Source organism: Dryobates pubescens, chromosome 1 (assembly GCF_014839835.1).
Source record: "Dryobates pubescens isolate bDryPub1 chromosome 1, bDryPub1.pri, whole genome shotgun sequence".
NCBI lineage: Eukaryota > Metazoa > Chordata > Aves > Piciformes > Picidae > Dryobates > Dryobates pubescens.
The window spans coordinates 492,867-512,138 of record NC_071612.1 but is presented as its reverse complement, the minus strand read 5'-3'; the positions used below and the strand labels follow the sequence as shown (position 1 = coordinate 512,138).

General features: G+C 63.8%; 2 protein-coding genes across 2 annotated transcripts; one reads left to right on the top strand and one right to left on the bottom strand.

Annotated features, from left to right (window-relative positions):
- The first annotated feature begins 243 nt into the window (after nucleotides 1-243).
- Nucleotides 244-16,347, top strand: LOC104303440 (cullin-associated NEDD8-dissociated protein 1-like). Its single transcript, XM_054179842.1, has 16 exons — nucleotides 244-350; nucleotides 4,247-4,390; nucleotides 5,024-5,178; nucleotides 5,292-5,415; nucleotides 5,978-6,234; nucleotides 6,825-6,930; nucleotides 8,346-8,485; nucleotides 9,172-9,178; nucleotides 9,932-10,217; nucleotides 10,346-10,487; nucleotides 11,285-12,778; nucleotides 13,041-13,136; nucleotides 13,764-13,933; nucleotides 14,017-14,181; nucleotides 14,975-15,082; nucleotides 15,231-16,347. The coding sequence occupies exons 1-16, from the start codon at nucleotides 283-285 to the stop codon at nucleotides 15,456-15,458; spliced, it is 3,690 nt and encodes a 1,229-aa protein (XP_054035817.1). The 5' UTR covers nucleotides 244-282; the 3' UTR covers nucleotides 15,459-16,347.
- A 333-nt stretch (nucleotides 16,348-16,680) lies between these two features.
- RPL32 (ribosomal protein L32) lies at nucleotides 16,681-18,942 on the bottom strand. Its single transcript, XM_054167932.1, has 4 exons — nucleotides 18,841-18,942; nucleotides 18,026-18,126; nucleotides 17,678-17,859; nucleotides 16,681-16,851 (listed from the first exon to the last, which is right to left on the bottom strand). The coding sequence occupies exons 2-4, from the start codon at nucleotides 18,119-18,121 to the stop codon at nucleotides 16,722-16,724; spliced, it is 408 nt and encodes a 135-aa protein (XP_054023907.1). The 5' UTR covers nucleotides 18,122-18,126; nucleotides 18,841-18,942; the 3' UTR covers nucleotides 16,681-16,721.
- Between the last annotated feature and the right edge of the window lie 330 nt (nucleotides 18,943-19,272).

Here is a 19,272-nt window from a genome sequence, read left to right as displayed (position 1 = left end):
CTGGCGGGAGGCGGCCAAGCACCGGCGGTGCGGCCCCCTCTGCCCCTGTGCTCGCCAGCGCGGGGGCCCGACGGGAGCAGGGGGGAGGGGCGGCGGCTTGCCCTGCCCTGCCCGCCGGTGGGCGGCCGTGGGGCGGGCCGAGCCTCGTATGGCGGCGAGAGGCAGCGGCCGAGCCCGGGGGGGCGGTCCGTAGGGGCTCCGGGCCCCCCCTGCCCGCGGCGCCCTGAGGGGAGCGACCCCGCGCCCGCCGCCCTCTTCCCGCGGGAGCCGCGCAGCGGAGCCATGGCCGGCGGCTCGTACCACATCTCCAGCCTGCTGGAGAAGATGACCTCCAGCGACAAGGACTTCAGGTGAGCCCCGCCGGCGGCGCCTCGGCTCCCGGGGTGCCGCACGGGAGAGCGGCTTCGGGCTTGGGGTTTCGTCCGGCCGGGAAGGGGGCCTGTGCCCACCGGAGGGGTCCCTTGCAGTGGGGAGACCCTGGGGTCAGGAGCGGGCACGGGGGGCGCAGCCCAGCCGCGGCCGTGCGGCTGTGCCCCCGCAGGACTCAGGTTGATTTCGGTTTTACCCCGACCCGGCGCCCCTGGCCGGGGGGCAGCGCAGGGAAGGCGGCGGCGCTGCCGTCCCGTGCGCGGAGCTGCCCGACGCCGGCGGGGAGGCGATGCGAGTGCTGCCCGCGGCACCGGCAGCTCTGCCTTGCCGGGCGAGCGAGCGGCAGCGGCACAGCGCCCGAAACGGTCCTGCTCCGCTCCTCTGGTGCCCGCTTGGCTGGGCAGGGGCTGGGCAGGCTGAGGGACAGCGGCCTGAGAGCTGTCACCTGGGGGTGAGCGCTGGGACCCCGGCCCCTGGGACTGGCTTTGTGTGCGAGGGGCCTGCCCGGCCGGGCTCCGTGTCCGTCCCCCCCCGCCGCTGCCCGGCCGGGCTCCGTGTCCGTCCCCCCCGCCGCTGCCCGGCCGGGCTCCGTGTCCGTCCCCCCCGCCGCTGCCCGGCCGGGCTCCGTGTCCGTCCCCCCCGCCGCTGCCCGGCCGGGCTCCGTGTCCGTCCCCCCCGCCGCTGCCCGGCCGGGCTCCGTGTCCGTCCCCCCCGCCGCTGCCCGGCCGGGCTCCGTGTCCGTCCCCCCCGCCGCTGCCCGGCCGGGCTCCGTGTCCGTCCCCCCCGCCGCTGCCCGGCCGGGCTCCGTGTCCGTCCCCCCCGCCGCTGCCCGGCCGGGCTCCGTGTCCGTCCCCCCCGCCGCTGCCCGGCCGGGCTCCGTGTCCGTCCCCCCCGCCGCTGCCCGGCCGGGCTCCGTGTCCGTCCCCCCCGCCGCTGCCCGGCCGGGCTCCGTGTCCGTCCCCCCCGCCGCTGCCCGGCCGGGCTCCGTGTCCGTCCCCCCCGCCGCTGCCCGGCCGGGCTCCGTGTCCGTCCCCCCCGCCGCTGCCCGGCCGGGCTCCGTGTCCCCCTCTGCCCGGGTCTGTCACTCTCTCTGTGCCAGGAGGTAAATTTGCTCTCTCCTTAGGGCGGGGGCTGGTGGCTGGGTGCTTGAGGTGGTCAGCAAGGAGCTGTTAGAACTAGCGGGTGAGGAGGGTTTGGCCCGGGAGCGAGGTGTCCTCTCCGCTCCAGCCTGGAAGGGAAGGTTTGTGCCGGGCTGGGTGTTTGGAGCTCTTCTAGAGCAGAGGTGAGCGGTGCCCTCAGAGGGGTTACTCACGCAGGGCTGCTGCTGGTTTTCTGCTGTTGCAGCCGGGAGTTGGTGAAGGAGGCGGTGTGGAGGGTCGCACAAAGCCTGTCCAGAGAACTTGTGCTCCCTCCCCCAGGCAAGCTGTGCCCAGCGCAGGCTGTGCCGTGTCACAGCAGCGCTCCAGGGCAGCCTGGACACGCTCAGAGGTGAGCTCACTGCACAAGCAGTCGGAGCAGCAGGTCTGCCCTGCCGCCCGCCCCTGCAGGGACCTGTGTGCCACCTGTGAGGTGCTGTGGGAGGACGGCAGCAGGCAGCCAGTCCAAGGCCCACGGTGCTGCCGTGGAAGCCCCAGCTCAGCCCCTGCCCATAATTGGTCATGCTGGTTCTGATGGGCTGGGCTGCAAGCAGAGCCACGGCCAGGCTCTGCTGTGACCCTCCCAGGACCTGTGTGTCCCTCTGCTTTGCTCAGGCTCTGCTGTGACCCTCCCAGGACCTGTGTGTCCCTCTGCTTTGCTCAGGCTCTGCTGTGACCCTCCCAGGACCTGTGTGTCCCTCTGCTTTGCTCAGGCTCTGCTGTGACCCTCACAGGACCTGTGTGTCCCTCTGCCTCACCTAGGCTCTGCTGTGACCCTCCCAGGACCTGTGTGTCCCTCTGCCTCACCCAGGCTCTGCTGTGACCCTCCCAGGACCTGTGTGTCCCTCTGCCTCACCCAGGCTCTGCTGTGACCCTCCCAGGACCTGTGACCCTCTGCCTCACCCAGGCTCTGCTGTGACCCTCCCAGGACCTGTGTGTCCCTCTGCCTCACCCAGGCTCTGCTGTGACCCTCCCAGGACCTGTGTGTCCCTCTGCCTCACCCAGGCTCTGCTGTGACCCTCCCAGGACCTGTGTGTCCCTCTGCCTCACCCAGGCTCTGCTGTGACCCTCCCAGGACCTGTGTGTCCCTCTGCCTCACCCAGGCTCTGCTGTGACCCTCCCAGGACCTGTGTGTCCCTCTGCCTCACCCAGGCTCTGCTGTGACCCTCACAGGACCTGTGACCCTCTGCCTCACCCAGGCTCTGCTGTGACCCTCACAGGACCTGTGTGTCCCTCTGCCTCACCCAGGCTCTGCTGTGACCCTCCCAGGACCTGTGTGTCCCTCTGCCTCACCCAGGCTCTGCTGTGACCCTCCCAGGACCTGTGTGTCCCTCTGCCTCACCCAGGCTCTGCTGTGACCCTCCCAGGACCTGTGTGTCCCTCTGCCTCACCCAGGCTCTGCTGTGACCCTCACAGGACCTGTGACCCTCTGCCTCACCCAGGCTCTGCTGTGACCCTCACAGGACCTGTGTGTCCCTCTGCCTCACCCAGGCTCTGCTGTGACCCTCCCAGGACCTGTGTGTCCCTCTGCCTCACCCAGGCTCTGCTGTGACCCTCCCAGGACCTGTGTGTCCCTCTGCCTCACCCAGGCTCTGCTGTGACCCTCCCAGGACCTGTGACCCTCTGCCTCACCCAGGCTCTGCTGTGACCCTCACAGGACCTGTGTGACCCTCTGCCTCACCCAGGCTCTGCTGTGACCCTCACAGGACCTGTGTGTCCCTCTGCCTCACCCAGGCTCTGCTGTGACCCTCCCAGGACCTGTGTGTCCCTCTGCTTTGCTCAGGCTGGGTCTCAGGCTGCCTGTGCACCACCACAGCAGCTCCTGTCTCCAGGTGTGCCCAGCTGCTGCTCAGCAGCAGGCTCACAGGTTGGGAGCACAAACACTGCCCTGGTACAAGGGCACTTGCATGCTGGGTGAGCTACCTCAGAGCCACATTTAAAGCAGAGGCATCATCTGGAAACTGAGAGGGCAGAGCCTTGAGATACCCCTGGCCATGCTGGGCTAACATTAGAAAGCCTCAGCCTGCTGCCCTGCTCCAGCAGCACAGATCCTCCCCAGGGCTCCTCAGCCCCCATTCCAACACTGTCCTTGGTGGAAAGTGGCACTGCCAGGCACCCAGCTGGGAGTTTGTTTCCCCTTCTAAGCTGGAGTGAGAATGCTTGTTTGAGTTTGCTCACAGCAGTCTACATACAGCCTGGGGAGCTCCTGCAGGACAGCTTGCACAGAGGCATGGCTCTGGCTTTCATTTGTGAGCCTGGGAGGCCTTCCCCCCATGTGTGCTCCTGCTCTTGGTGCTGGATAAGGCAGGGAGAGCAGCCAGGAGGGCTCTAAGCCCCCACTCTGCTTTTGCTAGGCTGGGCAGTTTGGGGGAAGCCCTGTCAGGAGTTTTCCTGTCTCAGTTAACCATCTGGAGTTAGTCACTGGGGAAACTCACTCCAGCTGGGTGCCACTGTGAGGGCTCTCGCTCACCCCAGCCCTGCTGTGTGCTTCAGGGAGAGGACAGAAGGTGTCTGTGGCAGGTTCTGCAGATCCCTTGGCTAAAGACTCTTCACCAGCTGCCTCTAGCTGAGCTTCCCACTCCTGGGGCAGTCCCCATGTTTTGTGCCTTGCTTTCCAGGGCAGTGTGAAGGGCTCTGAGCTGCCCTCAGCAAGGGTTTTCAGACAAGCACCCACTGCCAGGCTTCCACAGTGCTGCTCTGTCTGCCTCCCAGCAGCCCACTCCTGCTCCCTGCTCTTGCAGGTTTATGGCCACCAACGACCTGATGGTGGAGCTGCAGAAGGACTCCATAAAGCTGGATGAGGACAGCGAGAAGAAGGTTGTGAAAATGCTTCTGAAGCTGCTGGAGGACAAGAATGGGGAAGTGCAGAACCTGGCTGTCAAGTGGTAAGAGCCTGGCTGCCCATCTGCCTTGGCAGCCCTAAAGCTGCCACAGACTGCAGACTGTGCTCCTGTGGAGCCTGGCTCTCAGCTGGGCACCTCACTGAGGGGCTTGCCCTCCGGTGTGGGCACCACAGTGCCACGCTCAGAGGGGTGAGCAGAGTGGCATCTCTGCTTTGGGGAGCTCAGTGTTGGTGTCAGGAGCCTTGCCACAGCCAGAGGAGTCTGCCTCAGCTTTCCCTTGGCCCAGTTTGAAGCATTGCCACCCAGCTCCTCTGCTTCCCTGTGCCTGGCACTCCAGTGCTGCCTGTGCCAGAGGTGGGACCAAGCCTGTGCAGCCCTTCAGAACCAGCATGGGAATTCCAGGGCCAAATGCTCCTCCTCAGAGGCATTGCCACTGCAGTTGGTGGTGCACTCAGGTCATTCCCCCTGCAGTTCCCACCAGCCTTCCCCAACCCCCCCTGCAGTCTGCTCTGGAGGCAGCAGGGCAGGGTGCCAAGGCTGGGGGATGTTGATGCTGAGCTGCTGGTGGTGTTGGCACTTGGGGCTGCACTGCTCCTCGGGAGGAGAGAGCCTGAGCATGCCTGTGGGTGGTGGCAGTCACCTTCCTGCTCTCCATTCTGCCTTCTCCTCCCACAGCCTGGGCCCCTTGGTTGGCAAGGTGAAGGAGTACCAGGTGGAGACCATGGTGGACACACTGTGCACAAACATGCTGTCAGACAAGGAGCAGCTGAGGGACATCTCCAGCATTGGGCTGAAAACTGTCATTGCTGAGCTGCCACCAGCTGCTGCAGGTGAGCTGTCTGCCTGTCAGACTGGGGCAGGAGGGCTCACAGCCTTGGACATGCATCATGTGAGCTGAAACTGCTTTAGGGTGGCACCAGAGGAGAGCAAATCTCTCTTGCAGGCTCCAGCATGACAGCAAACGTGTGCAAGAAGATCACAGCCCAGCTGACAGGAGCCATTGGCAAGCAGGAGGATGTCTCTGTGCAGCTGGAGGCTCTTGACATCCTGTCAGATATGCTGAGCAGGTACCAAAGGGTTTCCCTCTAGCAGCTCTGCCTGGCAGGAGCTGCCTCTCTCTGCCTCTTTTCATTTCTCTGCTTCCCTAATCCTGCTGTGAGAACTTAAAAGTGAAGGCCTTGGGTTGGCTGCCGCTGGGGGCTGCCAGCAGGGGTGAGAGGTGCCAGGCTGAGCTGTGCTGTGCTGAGGAGCAGCAGTGGTGCTGGGTCCCACAGGCAGGCCTGGGGAGGCAGGGGGCAGGGCAGGGAGGGTTATTTTAGCCCTGTGACCTGAGCACACGCAGGTTTTTCCTGGCTGCCTTTCTCCTGTTACGAAGTCAGAGTGGCAGTGTCATGTGTCAGCTGCATGCAGGCAGTTCCTGACGGAGTCCCAGGTCACCCAGAAGGACACAGCCTAAAGCAAGCCCTCCCTGTGTTCTGCAGGACCAGTCCAGGCCGCGGTGCCGAGCCCACCCTCCCCTCCCCCTGCCCACACGGCCGAGGGGGTTACACTGCTTGCTGCCAAGAGGGGAGAAGAGAACGAGCTCTGAGGCTTTGATTAGCAGCTCCTGCCTTGCTCTGTTGGTTGCAGGCTGGGGGGAACGCTCTGCTCTTTCCACTCCTCCATCCTGGGCTGCCTCCTGCCCCAGCTGACGAGCCCCAGGCTGGCGGTCCGCAAGAGGGCCAGCGTTGCCCTGGGCCATCTTGTCCTGACCTGCAGTGCAAGCATCTTCTCAGAGCTCACAGAGCATCTGCTGGCCCAGCTGAAGAGGAATGAGTCTACCTCCACCACCAGGACCTACATCCAGTGTGTGGCTGGCATCAGCAGGCAGGCTGGGCACCGCATCGGTAGGTGGCCCCGGGAACCCCGAGCGTGGCGTAGGGCAGCTCCTGCCGGCGCTGAAACGCATCTGCCCCCTCTGCTCCTGCTGTGTCACTGCTCTGGGACTCCCTCTCTGCTCCTGGCCTGCTTCTCTGAGCTCCACTTGGAAGGGAGGAGACACCTGAGTAAGCCTCTGGCTGCCCTTCCGTGGTGGCTTCATCTGCAGCTCCTGCAGCACTTCCCTGCCCTGCATTGCACCTCTGGGGAGCAGGGCAGTGGCTAAGCCCAGGCCTGAAGGAGAGGAGGAGTGGGGGGCAGCATACTGACTCACCTCTCTAAGAGACCTGCCAGAGCTGAGGCTGGCTCCTACAAGATCTCTCTAATTACAACCCTGTCCATGACTGAAATGCCAACAAGGGGCTGAAGACAGGGAGCAGTGGTGGGCTGCAGAAACCCCTGCAGGGCTGGACCTTGGTGGGCTGCTGGCCCCTGGGCTCCAGAGCAGGAAAGCTCTGCCAGCAGCCAGCACATGAAGGAGGTGGCAGAAGGCTGTTAGCTGCTGGGTGGAGGGAGGGGTGGAATGGGTTGTCAGTGCTGCTGCCTTTGTCTCCCCCAGGAGAGCACCTGGAGAAGATAGTTCCCCTGATTGTGCAGTACTGCAGCGTGGAGGACGATGAGCTGAGGGAGTTCTGCTTCCAAGCCTTTGAGTCCTTCATCAGGAGGTGTGCCCCTGGGGAGCAGCTCTGCCTGCTCTGGGTCCCTGGGCTCAGCACCTTGCTGTGCCCCTGGGGAGCAGCTCTGCCTGCTCTGGGTCCCTGGGCTCAGCACCTTGCTGTGCCCCTGGGGAGCAGCTCTGCCTGCTCTGGGTCCCTGGGCTCAGCACCTTGCTGTGCCCCTGGGGAGCAGCTCTGCCTGCTCTGGGTCCCTGGGCTCAGCACCTTGCTGTGCCCCTGGGGAGCAGCTCTGCCTGCTCTGGGTCCCTGGGCTCAGCACCTTGCTGTGCCCCTGGGGAGCAGCTCTGCCTGCTCTGGGTCCCTGGGCTCAGCACCTTGCTGTGCCCCTGGGGAGCAGCTCTGCCTGCTCTGGGTCCCTGGGCTCAGCACCTTGCTGTGCCCCTGGGGAGCAGCTCTGCCTGCTCTGGGTCCCTGGGCTCAGCACCTTGCTGTGCCCCTGGGGAGCAGCTCTGCCTGCTCTGGGTCCCTGGGCTCAGCACCTTGCTGTGCCCCTGGGGAGCAGCTCTGCCTGCTCTGGATCCCTGGGCTCAGCACCTTGCTGTGCCCCTGGGGAGCAACTCTGCCTGCTCTGGGTCCCTGGGCTCAGCACCTTGCTGTGCCCCTGGGGAGCAGCTCTGCCTGCTCTGGGTCCCTGGGCTCAGCACCTTGCTGTGCCCCTGGGGAGCAACTCTGCCTGCTCTGGGTCCCTGGGCTCAGCACCTTGCTGTGCCCCTGGGGAGCAGCTCTGCCTGCTCTGGGTCCCTGGGCTCAGCACCTTGCTGTGCCCCTGGGGAGCAACTCTGCCTGCTCTGGGTCCCTGGGCTCAGCACCTTGCTGTGCCCCTGGGGAGCAGCTCTGCCTGCTCTGGGTCCCTGGGCTCAGCACCTTGCTGTGCCCCTGGGGAGCAGCTCTGCCTGCTGGGAAGGACACTTTTTGAGTTCAGTCTGTTCTGCACATGCAGAGCTGGGCTTGGCTTAGGGACAGGTGTGAGCCCTTCTGTGCTGCCTTGGCAGGAGTGGGAGCACTCCTCAGCAGCAGGGAGCTGCCTCACTCCTGGGGCATGGAAGGAGCAAGAGGCACCAGGAGGGCTTAGGCAGGAGAGCTGCTGAGCTGCAGCTCCCCTGTTGTTTGGCCAACGTTTATGCTTGTCCTGGAGCAGGAGCCCTGCAGGGCTGCTGAGGTTCTCCCAGGAAGGAGCATTCAGCCAGGGGCTGCAGGCAGTTTCAGCTCCTAGAAATCCTGTGTCCTCCCTGGGGAATGTGGCCTGGCTCGCTGCCCAGCAGGAAGGAGCAGCTCTGCTTTCACTCCTGTTACCAACATGTTCCTGTAGTCTGGGAAGCACTTGGGGTCCATTTGAGGTCATTGCATTATTTGGATGTTTAGGAGAGCTTAGCCTTCAGTTTACTGCCTCTGTGTTCTGGCAGATGCCCAAAGGAGATTGACCCTCACATCCCCACCGTGATGGGGCTGTGCTTGAAGTACATCACCTTTGACCCAAACTACAACTATGACAATGAGGAGGAAGAGATGATGGAAACTGAAAATGGAGAGGATGAAGAGCAAGGTGCCTGCTTGTGAGGGTGACTGTGCTCAGCAGCTCCCTGGCTTCACACTTCTCTCCTTCCTGCTCCCTTGCCCCTGTGATGTTACCTTCCAGACCTGCTGCCAGTCAGCTCTCTCGGATGTGTGGTGCACAGTGGTGTGTGCACAGTGTGGTGCAGAGGGGTTTCAGCTGTGTGTGCAAACTGCCAGCAGCAACTGACTCTGGGAGTTTTACTTCTGACAAGGTCCTCACATCTCTCCCTGCCTGAGGCAACTGAAATGACCTCTGAGCTCTCTTAGTGGAGAGCTGGACGAGGAGAGTGCTGCTTCTGCTATGCCTGCTGTCTGAAGCCTTCCTCAGCACAACCTGAGGCTTGGCACAGGCTTGGCACCTGGAAATCCTGAGGGGCAGGCACTCTGCCATTCCAGCTGCCAGGAACACTGCCTTGTGCTCCCAGCAGTGTGCTTCTTGCAGCCTGCCAGGCAGAGCTCAGAGCCTGCGCCATGGGTGCTCTTCAGGGGCAGGAGGGAACACTGCTGCCCTTGCCTGCCCTCTGGCTGATCCAAGCCTCAGGTAGTGGCACCAAGAGTTTGAATGTTTCCTGTCTGCCCTCACAGCTGAGCTGGAGCAGCCCTAGGCTCCTGTGAGAGATGGCTCCTCATGGGGTGCTGACACAGGGCTGCTGCTTGCAGGGAAAGCTGCTGCAGGCAGTGAGCAGCTCCCCTCTGGTGCAGCCCTGATGTGACAGTGGCAGGGCAGCTGCCTCAGCCTACAGAGGCAGTGCCCTGGCAGCCACAGGTTTACTCCAAGCAGATGTTTTTAATGTGATAGAAGAGGGCAAGGCTGCAGTCCTGACCATTTCAAAGTCTCACCATTAAAAACGTCTTGGCCTACCACTGGGAACAGCTGGTGAGCAGGCAAGGCAGCCTGAGACTGGCTGCAAAAGAGGCCTTGGGTTGGGCTGGGAGGGCAACGTTGGGCAGAGGGAGGGACACCCTCAGTGCCTGTTAGCTGCAGGCACTTGGTGCTGCCTGTGCATAGCTGCACACTCTGCAGGCTGAGAGCAAAGGTTGGGACAGGATCCTTGGAAGAAAGGCATTTGTGTCTCATACTAATTAGGGTAGGATCCTGAGGGGCTTCCTGCCAATAACACAGGAAGGTTTTAGGCTGCTCTGTGCCATCCAGGAATTGCTCAGACAAATATTTACATACTTCTGGCCTTAGAATTTGCAAACCTCCTTCCCCTTTCAAAACCAAAGCCTTGGTGCCTGAGCTGAAGAGGCCAGGAAGAGCAGCAGCAGGAAGGTTTATTCTCTGTCAGCTCTTACTGGGAGCCTGGCCCAGGGCAGCCCTGGGTCGCACTGGCTGGCACAGGCTGTGTGTGCCAGCTGCAGAGGGAAGCTCTGAGGATGCAGGGAGCCTCTGTCTCTGGTGCTGTGCTGATGGAGGCCTCTCCTCCACAGAGAGTGACGAGTACAGCGACGACGACGACGTCAGCTGGAAGGTGCGCAGGGCCGCAGCCAAGTGCCTGGAGGCCATGGTCAGCAGCAGGCACGACCTCCTGCAGGACTTCTACACAACCCTCTCCCCAGTCCTGATCAGCAGGTTCAAAGAGAGGGAGGAGAATGTCAGAGCTGACATCTTCAGCACCTACATCTCCTTGCTGAAGCAAACGCTGCCCACCCAGAGCTGGCTGCACGCTACAGACGCTTCTGGCAAGGATGAGGTTCCTCTGAGGATGCTGCAGAACCAGGTGAGCTGCTGGGCTGGCTTCAACCTGGGAGCGAAGGAGAAGGGGGCACGGTGCCACTGCAGGTGTGCCTGAGAGTTAAGCTTGAGCACACTGCCTCTCTCTGCTGAGTTTTCTTTGTCAAATGGCAGGTCCCCAAGATTGTCAAGGCCTTGCACAAGCAGCTCAGAGAAAAGAGCATCAAGTCCAGACAGGGCTGCTTCAGCCTCCTGACAGAGCTGGCCAACGTCCTGCCTGGCTGCCTGGCAGAGCACCTCCCTGTGCTCATCCCTGGTGAGCCTCTCTGGGGGCTGGGGGCTGAGGGAGCTTTCACACAAGGTGTGCCCTTTAAAGCAACCCTTTGTGCCGACTGCTGATTGCCTTTGCACCACCACATTCTCCTCTGAGCTTTCCTGCCTTTGGGTTTGGGAAGCATCCCACTGAGGGAGAGCTTGGAATGCTGAGGTCCTGCTTTTGCCTCTGCTGTAGCTGCAGAGTCAATGCAAAACCATCTGCTAGGCTCGTGCCAGGGCCAGCCCCATGCCCCTTCCTCTCACCAGTTAACAGCCTGGAGAAGCCACCCACGGCAAGAGCCAGGCACAGCTGCAGGGGGCACAGGCAGGACTGGGGCAAACGTTCCTGCACCTTCCCTGCAGAGCCAGCCCATCTTGAGTGGCCTGCAGTGGTGCTCCAAAGAGTGCCCCCAGGAGCTGCACAAACAAATCAAGAGCTGCTTCTGAGAGCAGGGGGAAGGAAGAGCTCCTGCAGGGCTGTTGCGCTGCCTGCAGCCCTGCCGTGGAGCTGAGGCTGTCCCAGTCTCCATTCCCTTTGCCTGTCACTCACCATCAGTTCTCTCAGCCCAGGAAGCCTTTTGGGAATGTTTTGGTAGCCATCCCTCCACGAGTGCTCCAGGGGGGAGTCTCGTCTGGGCTGGCCCCTGCAGGGAGCAGGAAGGCACCAGGAGAGTCGCTCTGCAGCGTGCCCCGTGTGGAGGGGCAGGCAGGACGCCTGCTGCCGAGGGCAGGCCCCCGGGAGGGTGCCTGTGAGCCCCCCGCTGAACCCAGAGCAGTCACTGCTGTCTCCCCTCACAGGCATTGTTTTCTCCCTGGCTGACAAATCCAGCTCCTCCACCATGAGGATTGACACCTTGGCCTTTCTGCACGTGCTGCTCTGCACCCACCAGCCAGAGGTGTTCCACCCTCACATGGCAAGCCTGCTGCCTCCGGTTGTGGCCTGCATTGGAGACCCCTTTTACAAGATCACCTCCGAAGCCCTGCTGGTGGCTCAGCAGCTGGTGAAGGTCCTCAGGCCCCTGGACAAGCCCTGCACGTTCGACGCCAAGCCCTACGTGCAGGACCTCTTCCCCGCCGCGCTGAGGCGGCTGCGGGCGGCTGACCTCGACCAGGAGGTGAAGGAGCGTGCCATCTGCTGCGTGGCACACGCCATCTGCCACCTGGGCGACCACCTGGGCGCCGACCTGCAGCCCACCCTGCTCGTCTTCCTGGAGCGGCTGAGGAACGAGATCACCAGGCTGACAACAGTCAAAGCCCTCACCCTGATTGCTGCCTCTCCCCTTCGCATCGACCTGAGGCCCATCCTGGGGGAAGGGTTCCCCATCCTGGCTTCCTTCTTGAGGAAGAACCAGCGTGCCCTGAGGCTGAGCACTCTGACGGCCCTGGACGCGCTGGTGAGGAACTACAGCGACAGCCTGAAGCCTGCCATGCTGGAGGCCGTGCTGGCCGAGCTGCCGGCCCTCATCACCGAGAGCGACATGCACGTGTCCCAGCTGGCCATCCTCCTCCTCACCGCTCTGGCCGAGGTCTGCCCCTCCTGCCTCTGCAAGGCCAGCGGCCCCATCCTCGCCGAGATCGTCCAGCTCGTCCACTCGCCCCTGCTGCAGGGGGGGGCGCTGGGCGCCATCACGGACTTCCTGCGGGTCCTGGCGGCGGCGCCGGCGGGCTGCGCGGAGCTGCTGCGGCAGCTGACGGAGCCCATTTACCGCGGCGGCGCCGCGGGGCCGCCGGCCGCGCACCGCCAGACCTTCCACGCCGTGGCCAAGTGCGTGGCCGCGCTGTGCGCCGCCTGCCCGCGGGAGGCCCCCGGCGCCGTCCGCCGCTTCCTGCAGGACGCGCGGAGCCCCGGCCGCGGCTCGGCCGTCCGGGTCTTGGCCTTCCTCTGCCTGGCGGAGCTCGGCCGCGGCGCCAGCCTCGGCGCGCAGGGAGAGCTCCAGGCTGTCCTCCTGGAGGCCTTCGCCTCCCCCAGCGAGGAGGAGAAGGCGGCGGCGTCCTACGCGCTGGGCAGCATCGGCGTGGGGAGCCTGCAGCAGTCCCTGCCCTTCCTGCTGCGGGAGATCGGCAGCCAGCCCCGCAGGCAGTACCTGCTGCTGACCTCGCTCCGGGAGCTGCTCGGCGCCTGCCCGCCCGCCGCCCTCGGGCCCTACGTGGAGGACGTCTGGGCGCTGCTCTTCAGGCACTGCGAGTGCGCCGAGGAGGGGACGCGCAGCGTGGTGGCCGAGTGCCTGGGCAGGCTGACGCTGGTGAACCCTGCCCAGCTGCTGCCCCGCCTGCAGGAGCAGCTGGCCTCAGGTGAGGGGCAGCGCAGCAGGGAGAGGGGAAGGAGGCTGTGCAAGGGCCCGGCAGAGCGTTGCTGCTGTGCCCGAGGGCAGGAGGGTGCTGGGAGCTGGGGCTGCGCATGGATGGTGTGGGAGCAGGGTTAGTCAAGGAGGCAGTGAAGACAAATGCTCCGTTCTGTCCAGCCCTGTGCAGTGTGATCCAGAGTGGGACGTGCCTGCAGAGCTGGGACAGTGATTTTGTCTGGTGGCTTTCACTGTGCCTCCTCCCCCCACAGGCTCTCCCCACGCCCGCAGCACCGTGGTCACGGCTGTCAAGTTCACCATCGCGGACCAGCCCCAGCCCATCGACGCACTCCTGAAGGGCTGCATAGGTACCAGCAGCAGGGCTGGGGGCAGCCCTCTGTGTCTTTGGCAGCTCTGGGACTTCCACAACTACACGAGACTTACCCAGCTGGTTGTCCTCTGTGCTGCTCTGGGGCTTTAGCAGCACTGCTGTCACCCGAGTCCTTGCTGAATGCTCTGACACCTTACTCTTGGGTGTGCTCTGTGGGTGCCGGAGTTCTTAGGGAGCATAAGCTCCATCTGCTTGAAAATGATGGTTCAGGGCTCTGCTGACGAGGAACTTGGCAAATACAAACTGCATGAGAAGGGTCTTGTGCCCAGGGAGGCCACACCTCAGCTGTATTGTGTAAAGCTCAGCCTTCTGCTTCGGAGTCTGGGCCGATGAGAGCTGAGCAAGAGAAAAACAAACCCAGCTTCCTGGAGTACTGAAGCTGTCTGGACTTCAGGGTGAGGTAGCTGAATGGAGTGGGTTGGTTTTCTGCCCACAGCCAGGAGAGGTGGCACTGTGTGCCAGCTGAAGGGAGGGAAAGCATCTCCAGTGCCTGTCAGGCTCTGCCCCTGGAGCAACTTTACCACAGGTCCTTTCGTAACCAGGTTCCTTGCGCTGCGCTTGCTGTGCTCCTGAGCAGCACTTCTGACAAGGCTCTTACCCACAGGTGACTTCCTGAAGACCCTTCAGGATCCAGACCTGAACGTGCGGCGCGTGGCCCTGGCCATGTTCAATTCTGCTGCTCACAACAAGCCCTCTCTGATCCGGGAGCTGCTGGGCTCAGCCCTGCCCAGCTTGTACGCCGAGACCAGGCTCAGGAGGGAGCTGATCCGGGAGGTGAGTCCTGCCGGGGCTGAGGGGCGGCGGCGCCTGCTGCCCTGCCTGCTCCAAGCTGGGGCTGTGCTTTCCTCCTGCTCAAGGTAGAGATGGGGCCCTTCAAGCACACGGTGGATGATGGCCTGGATGTGAGGAAGGCTGCTTTTGAGTGCATGTACACCCTGCTGGAGAGCTGCCTGGACCGGCTGGACATCTATGAGTACCTGGACCATGTGGAGGATGGGCTGAAGGATCACTATGACATCCAGGTGGGTGCTGTGTCTTAACTGCTGCAGGGTGGCACTGGTGCCTGGGGGGGCTGGGCTTGAGCTGAGCTGGTGTCTCCACAGCACAGAGTGCCTCTGCCCTGCCCTTCCTGCTCCTTGTTCCTACAGGAGAGAGGACACAGCCTCAAGTTGCCCCAAGGGGAGATTTAGGGTGGACATGAGGAACAATTTCTTCTCCCAAAGGGCTGTAAAAGCCTGGCCCAGGCTGCCCAGGGCAGTGGCAGAGTCCCCATCCCTGGTTTCAAACCCATGAAGATGTGGTGCTGAGGGCCATGGTTTAGTGGTGCCCTGGCAGTGCTGGGCTAAGGGTTGGACTCAAAGGTCTTAGAGGTCTCTTCCAACCAAAAGGACTCTGTGATTCCGTGGTTCTGTTGGCTGCAGCCTCTGCCCTGCCATTGTCTGGCTCTGGTGTGACCATGCTGGCCTTGGAGACACAGCCCTGCTGTAGCTGCTTTACAGGAGATGCACCAAAGTCCTTCTGCTTATGATTGTCACTTCTCAGTGGGGCCACTGCCACTGGATTAAAATACCCTTAGCACTGTCATGCTGGTGGCCTCATGCTTCAGCTGCTTTGCCTCCACTCAGCCCTGGGCACAGCCATGGCAGGAGCCCTGTGCTGTTGCGGAGGCCCTCAGCCCTCCAGTCAGCCAGCAGCGGGACACAGCTGTCGTGGCGTGACCACAGCTCTCGCTGCAGCAGGCAGGGTCCCAAGTGCAGGTGGGGGCTCCCCAGCAGGGGCTCAGCAGGCAGGCACTGATCTCTTCTCCCTGTGCAGATGCTGACCTTCATCCTGCTGGCCCGGCTGGCTGCGCTGCGCCCCCAGGCCGTGCTGCAGCGCCTGGAGCGCCTGGTTGAGCCCCTGCGGGTGACCTGCTCCACAAAGGTGAGCCGGGGCCCGGGGGGGGTCTGCCCCAAAGCCACCTCTGCTGGGCACCTCCAGCCACCGCTGAGCAGTGCTCCTCAGCCGGGGAGCCACCTGCTTGTGCCCTCCCTGTGCCAGCTGCCTGCTGAGGCGGTGCCTGGGTCCGCAGGTGAAGGCTGGCTCCGTCAAGCAGGAGTTCGAGAAGCAGGACGAGCTGAAGCGGTCTGCCCTGAGAGCAGTGGCTGCCCTCCTGACCATCCCCGAGGCGGAGAAGAGCCCAGCCATGGCCGAGTTCTGCTCCCAGATCAGAGCCAGCCCCGAGATGGCCTCACTGTTTGAGAGCATTCAGAAGGACTCTGCTGCCCTGCCCAGCACCGAGTCCATGGAATTGAGCTAAGCTCTGCCTCGCCACCCTCCTGCCCTCGAGGCACCCATCCAGTGCAGACACCAAGGACATCACCCAGCTGGTCCACAGCCACCTGCAAGTCACTGGGCACCAGCAGGAGGAAAGGCCTGGCTCCAGCTGCACTCGGAGCTGGAAGGTGATGTCCTTACCTAGGGAGGAGCAGGAACACCCCAGCACTGCTTTCTCAGCAGGTTCAGGGGGGTGCACCCGAGTGTGGTTCCATGACAAGGGAAACCACTGCCTGGAGCCTTTCCTTGCTGCAGTACCAAGAGTTTCAGAGGTTTTTAAGCACTGCACCTGCACTTTCTGCCCCCAGCTGCCTGAAGAATGGATTTGCAGTCTTTCACTTCAGAACATGGCTAATCAGGGGAGAGCATCACCACCACAGGCCCTGTTTCAGAGAGCACTCGTGCTGGCAGAGCTGCATGGGGAAGGGCACCCCCAGGCTCCCACCTAGGGTCGGCTCATGGCACAGGCACCAACAGCTTGGTGTCCCCATGCTGCCTGGGCAGCATGAAGGCTCTTGCTTGATGTGTTGCCTGCAGAATACCTCAACCAGCTGACTTCCAGGAGCAAACCTCACACCGAGCTCACCTCTGCCTTCAGTTTTGGCTTGTCCCCTCCAAGCAGCTTAGTGTTTCTACCATGACCAGCAGGGAAGGTGCTGAGCTGTGGCTGCCCAGCACCAGCAGGTGTGTGCAGAGCTGTTCAGTGTCAGAGCAAGAGGGGGAAGCAACTCACCACAGGCACAAGCACACCAGCAGCCTCCACTAACCCTCTTCTGCCCTCTGAAATCTTGCCCCAAGGCAGCTGTGGTGTCCACAGCCTGCTTTGTGGAGCACAAAAAGCCTTAAGCCAGAGGCCATAGCAGCAGCTTAGAGAACAGGGTCACCACCCATGCCGCACTGCTGGAGCCGTGGAGCTGCACCATGCTTCCCTTTCTCCTCTCCTGACAGAGTGCTTGATGTGAAAAATACTTACAGTGCTGTGTGAGAGAGCAGCTGTCGTGTCAGTACTGTCAGAAATAAACCTGCTTGTCAGCCAGGAGCACTCTGGGCTCCTCACCGAGGGGGGAGATCAACGCTCGCCCCCGCAAGCGAGCACACTGCCGCGCACAGCCAGGCTGTGCCAGGGCCCCCCCGGGCCCGCTGACCCCCTGGCAGCCGCCCCAGCTCCCCCCCCGTGTTCCAAGCAGGACAGCACGAGGCCAGCCTGGGTTGGTGAGACCCTTTATTAGCAGGAGGGGCTGCAGGCTCACTCGTTCTCCTCGCTGCGCAGCCGCGCGTTGGGGTTGGTGATCTTGATGGCCAGCTGTGCCGCGCGCTCCACGATCACCTTGCGGTTCTTGGAGGACACGTTGTGAGCGATCTCTGCGCAGAAGGACCTGGCAGGAACAGACCTCCCGTCAGCCTCAGCTCCAGCACACCCCCAGCTGCCCAGGGCTGGCCCTGGCACTGCCAGAGAGCACCAACGTATCACCGCACGCGCGCCAGCCTCGCCGCCGTGCCCAGCTCCCCACCTGCTGCTTCTCCTGCTGCAGAGCCAGCGAGGGGCAGCTCCCAGTGCTGCTAATTAATTCCTCATTGCTTTGTTTCCAAAGTGCCTCCAGCAGCTGCAGTCTGCACCTGAACACACCTGCTGCTGCAGCTCTGACCATACAGGCACAGATGGTTTGAGCTGAAGGGACCTCAGAGGTCATCTAATGCAACCCCCTGCGGCCAGCAGGGATAGCCCCAAGCAGGGCAGGCTGCTTCCAGCCCCAACCACCCTGCCCTGCACTGCTGCCAGCCATGGGGCAGCTCCCAGCTCTCTGGGCAGCCTGGCCAGGCTCTTCTACCCTCGGGGTCAAACATTTTTCCCTTCTCTCCACTCTGAGTCTCCCTCTTTGAGTCCAAACCATCCCCCTTGTGCTGTCAGCACAGGTCCTGCTCAGGTCTGCCCCCAGCTTCCTGCTCAGCCCCTTTCAGGGGTCCCTGGAGCTTTCTCCAGCCTCAATAACCCAAATCAAAGTGACGTTGGGCCAGCACTGCCTACCACCCCTGAACAGCACATTTCATCCCAGCACCAGCAGCAGTAAGGAAGCCCAAGATAACCTTGAAGAGCACCACAGGAGGGCCATGCCTCATCTTCCCCTCACTCCTCAACCTGGTGCCACTCAGGGATGGGCCTTGGCTCCACAAGCCCAGGGAGCAAGCGGGCCCCACACTCACTTGTTGCTCATCATCAGCACCTCCAGCTCCTTGACGTTGTGGACCAGGAACTTCCTGAAGCCCGTGGGCAGCATGTGCTTCGTCTTCTTGTTGCTGCCGTAGCCGATGTTGGGCATCAGGATCTGCCCCTTGAAGCGCCGGCGCACGCGGTTGTCGATGCCCCTGGGCTTGCGCCAGTTGCGCTGCACCAACGACAGACAACACTCAGCAGCTGCAGGAGCAGGCTGCAAAGCATCTGCCCGACGGTGACATCCGAAACAGGCCCTGGGCGTCCCCACCCGTCCTACAGGCCACCGCCTCCGACTGCCCCGGGATCCATCTTCCGCCTGCCCTCCCCTGCCCCGATACCTTGATCTTGACATAGCGATCGGACTGGTGCCGGATGAACTTCTTGGTCCTCTTCTTGACGATTTTAGGCTTCACGAGAGGCCTGAGGGCGGGCATGGTGCCTAGGGGAAGCAGAGCCGGCTGAGCAGGGGTCCCGACGCAGCGGTGCCGTGCTCCCGGCGCCAGCCCGTGTGGCAGACTCTTCTTCCGCTCGCGGGCCACCGGCGGGGCGGGCGAGGGAATGGGTATGGCCTGCAGTGGCTCTGCCTCCCGCTTCCGAAGCTGGCAGAGCACTGGGAGCTCTCCAGATGCGATCCTGGGAGGTGCTGCCTTCCCCAGGCCCTTCCGCAGCCGCCCTCGCTGCCCCCGCGCTTCCCACTGGCCCCAGAGCCCTCCCGACGCAGCCGCAGCCCCTGCTCTGCGGGCCGCCGCGGACCCACACTCGCCCACCGCCAGCCCGCGGCGGCTTCAGCCGCGGCAGCCTCCGCTCGGCCTCCTCAGCACCGACACCGAATGCCTTTCGCCTCAACCTCTCCGGCTCAACGAAACGCGGCGCCGGCCGCGGCTCCCCAGCCCCCGCCCCGGCGCTCCCCAGCCCCCGCACGGCGCCGCGGTTCCCCGCGCCGCGGCCTCGGAGCACGCTCCGCCGCCCGGCCGCAGCCCTTCCTCGCCCGCCCCAAGCAGGATCCCCGCGCCCAGGCTCTGCGGACCGGCTTCCCGCGCCAGGTGCGAAACGGTAGCGGAGGGAAGGGGGTGCGCCCGCGGGATACAGCCGTGCCGGGCCCCAGGTGGCGGAGCGCCGGGGATGGGGGCGGATGGCGGCGGATGGGACTCACCGGGAGCGCGATGGCGCCGTCCGCCACGGGCGCCGCCGAGAGAGGGGGGCGGGGCCGTGCGCAGGGCCTTATGGGATACGCGGAGGGTCCTGCCAGGTCCGTACAGCGCCCGGGCTGCACGGAGCGGGCACCGGCCCTTCGCGGGACACCGGCCCTTCGCGGGACACCGGCCTGCGGCCGAAAGCCGTCGCCTGTAGTATCCTGCTCAGCGGGGACGTCCCGGGAGAACGGCTGTGCGTTCGCACCCCGCTTAGGACCGTGCTCCCGGTGCGAGGCTGCCAGGACCTGCCTGACGTCGCTGTCGCCGGCTGTGCCCGGGAGGGCTGAGTTCGCCAGTGCCGCTGGGCGAGTGGCGCCACCTGGCGGCCGGCGGGGGCGCTCCGCCAGGCCCCGGGCCCGCCGGCTCGGGAAGGGCAGCGGCCGCTCCAGCGT

Coding starts and splice junctions, on each gene's coding strand:
- LOC104303440 (XM_054179842.1), top strand. CDS start 283: ATGGCCGGCGGCTCGTACCACATCTCCAGCCTGCTGGAGAAGATGACC. Junction 5,416..5,977: donor CTGTCAGATATGCTGAGCAG/GTACCAAAGGGT, acceptor TGTTGGTTGCAG/GCTGGGGGGAACGCTCTGCT. Junction 14,182..14,974: donor AGGATCACTATGACATCCAG/GTGGGTGCTGTG, acceptor CTCCCTGTGCAG/ATGCTGACCTTCATCCTGCT.
- RPL32 (XM_054167932.1), bottom strand. CDS start 18,121: ATGCCCGCCCTCAGGCCTCTCGTGAAGCCTAAAATCGTCAAGAAGAGG. Junction 17,860..18,025: donor ATCGCTATGTCAAGATCAAG/GTATCGGGGCAG, acceptor TCGTTGGTGCAG/CGCAACTGGCGCAAGCCCAG. Junction 16,852..17,677: donor GTGCTGATGATGAGCAACAA/GTGAGTGTGGGG, acceptor TGTTCCTGCCAG/GTCCTTCTGCGCAGAGATCG.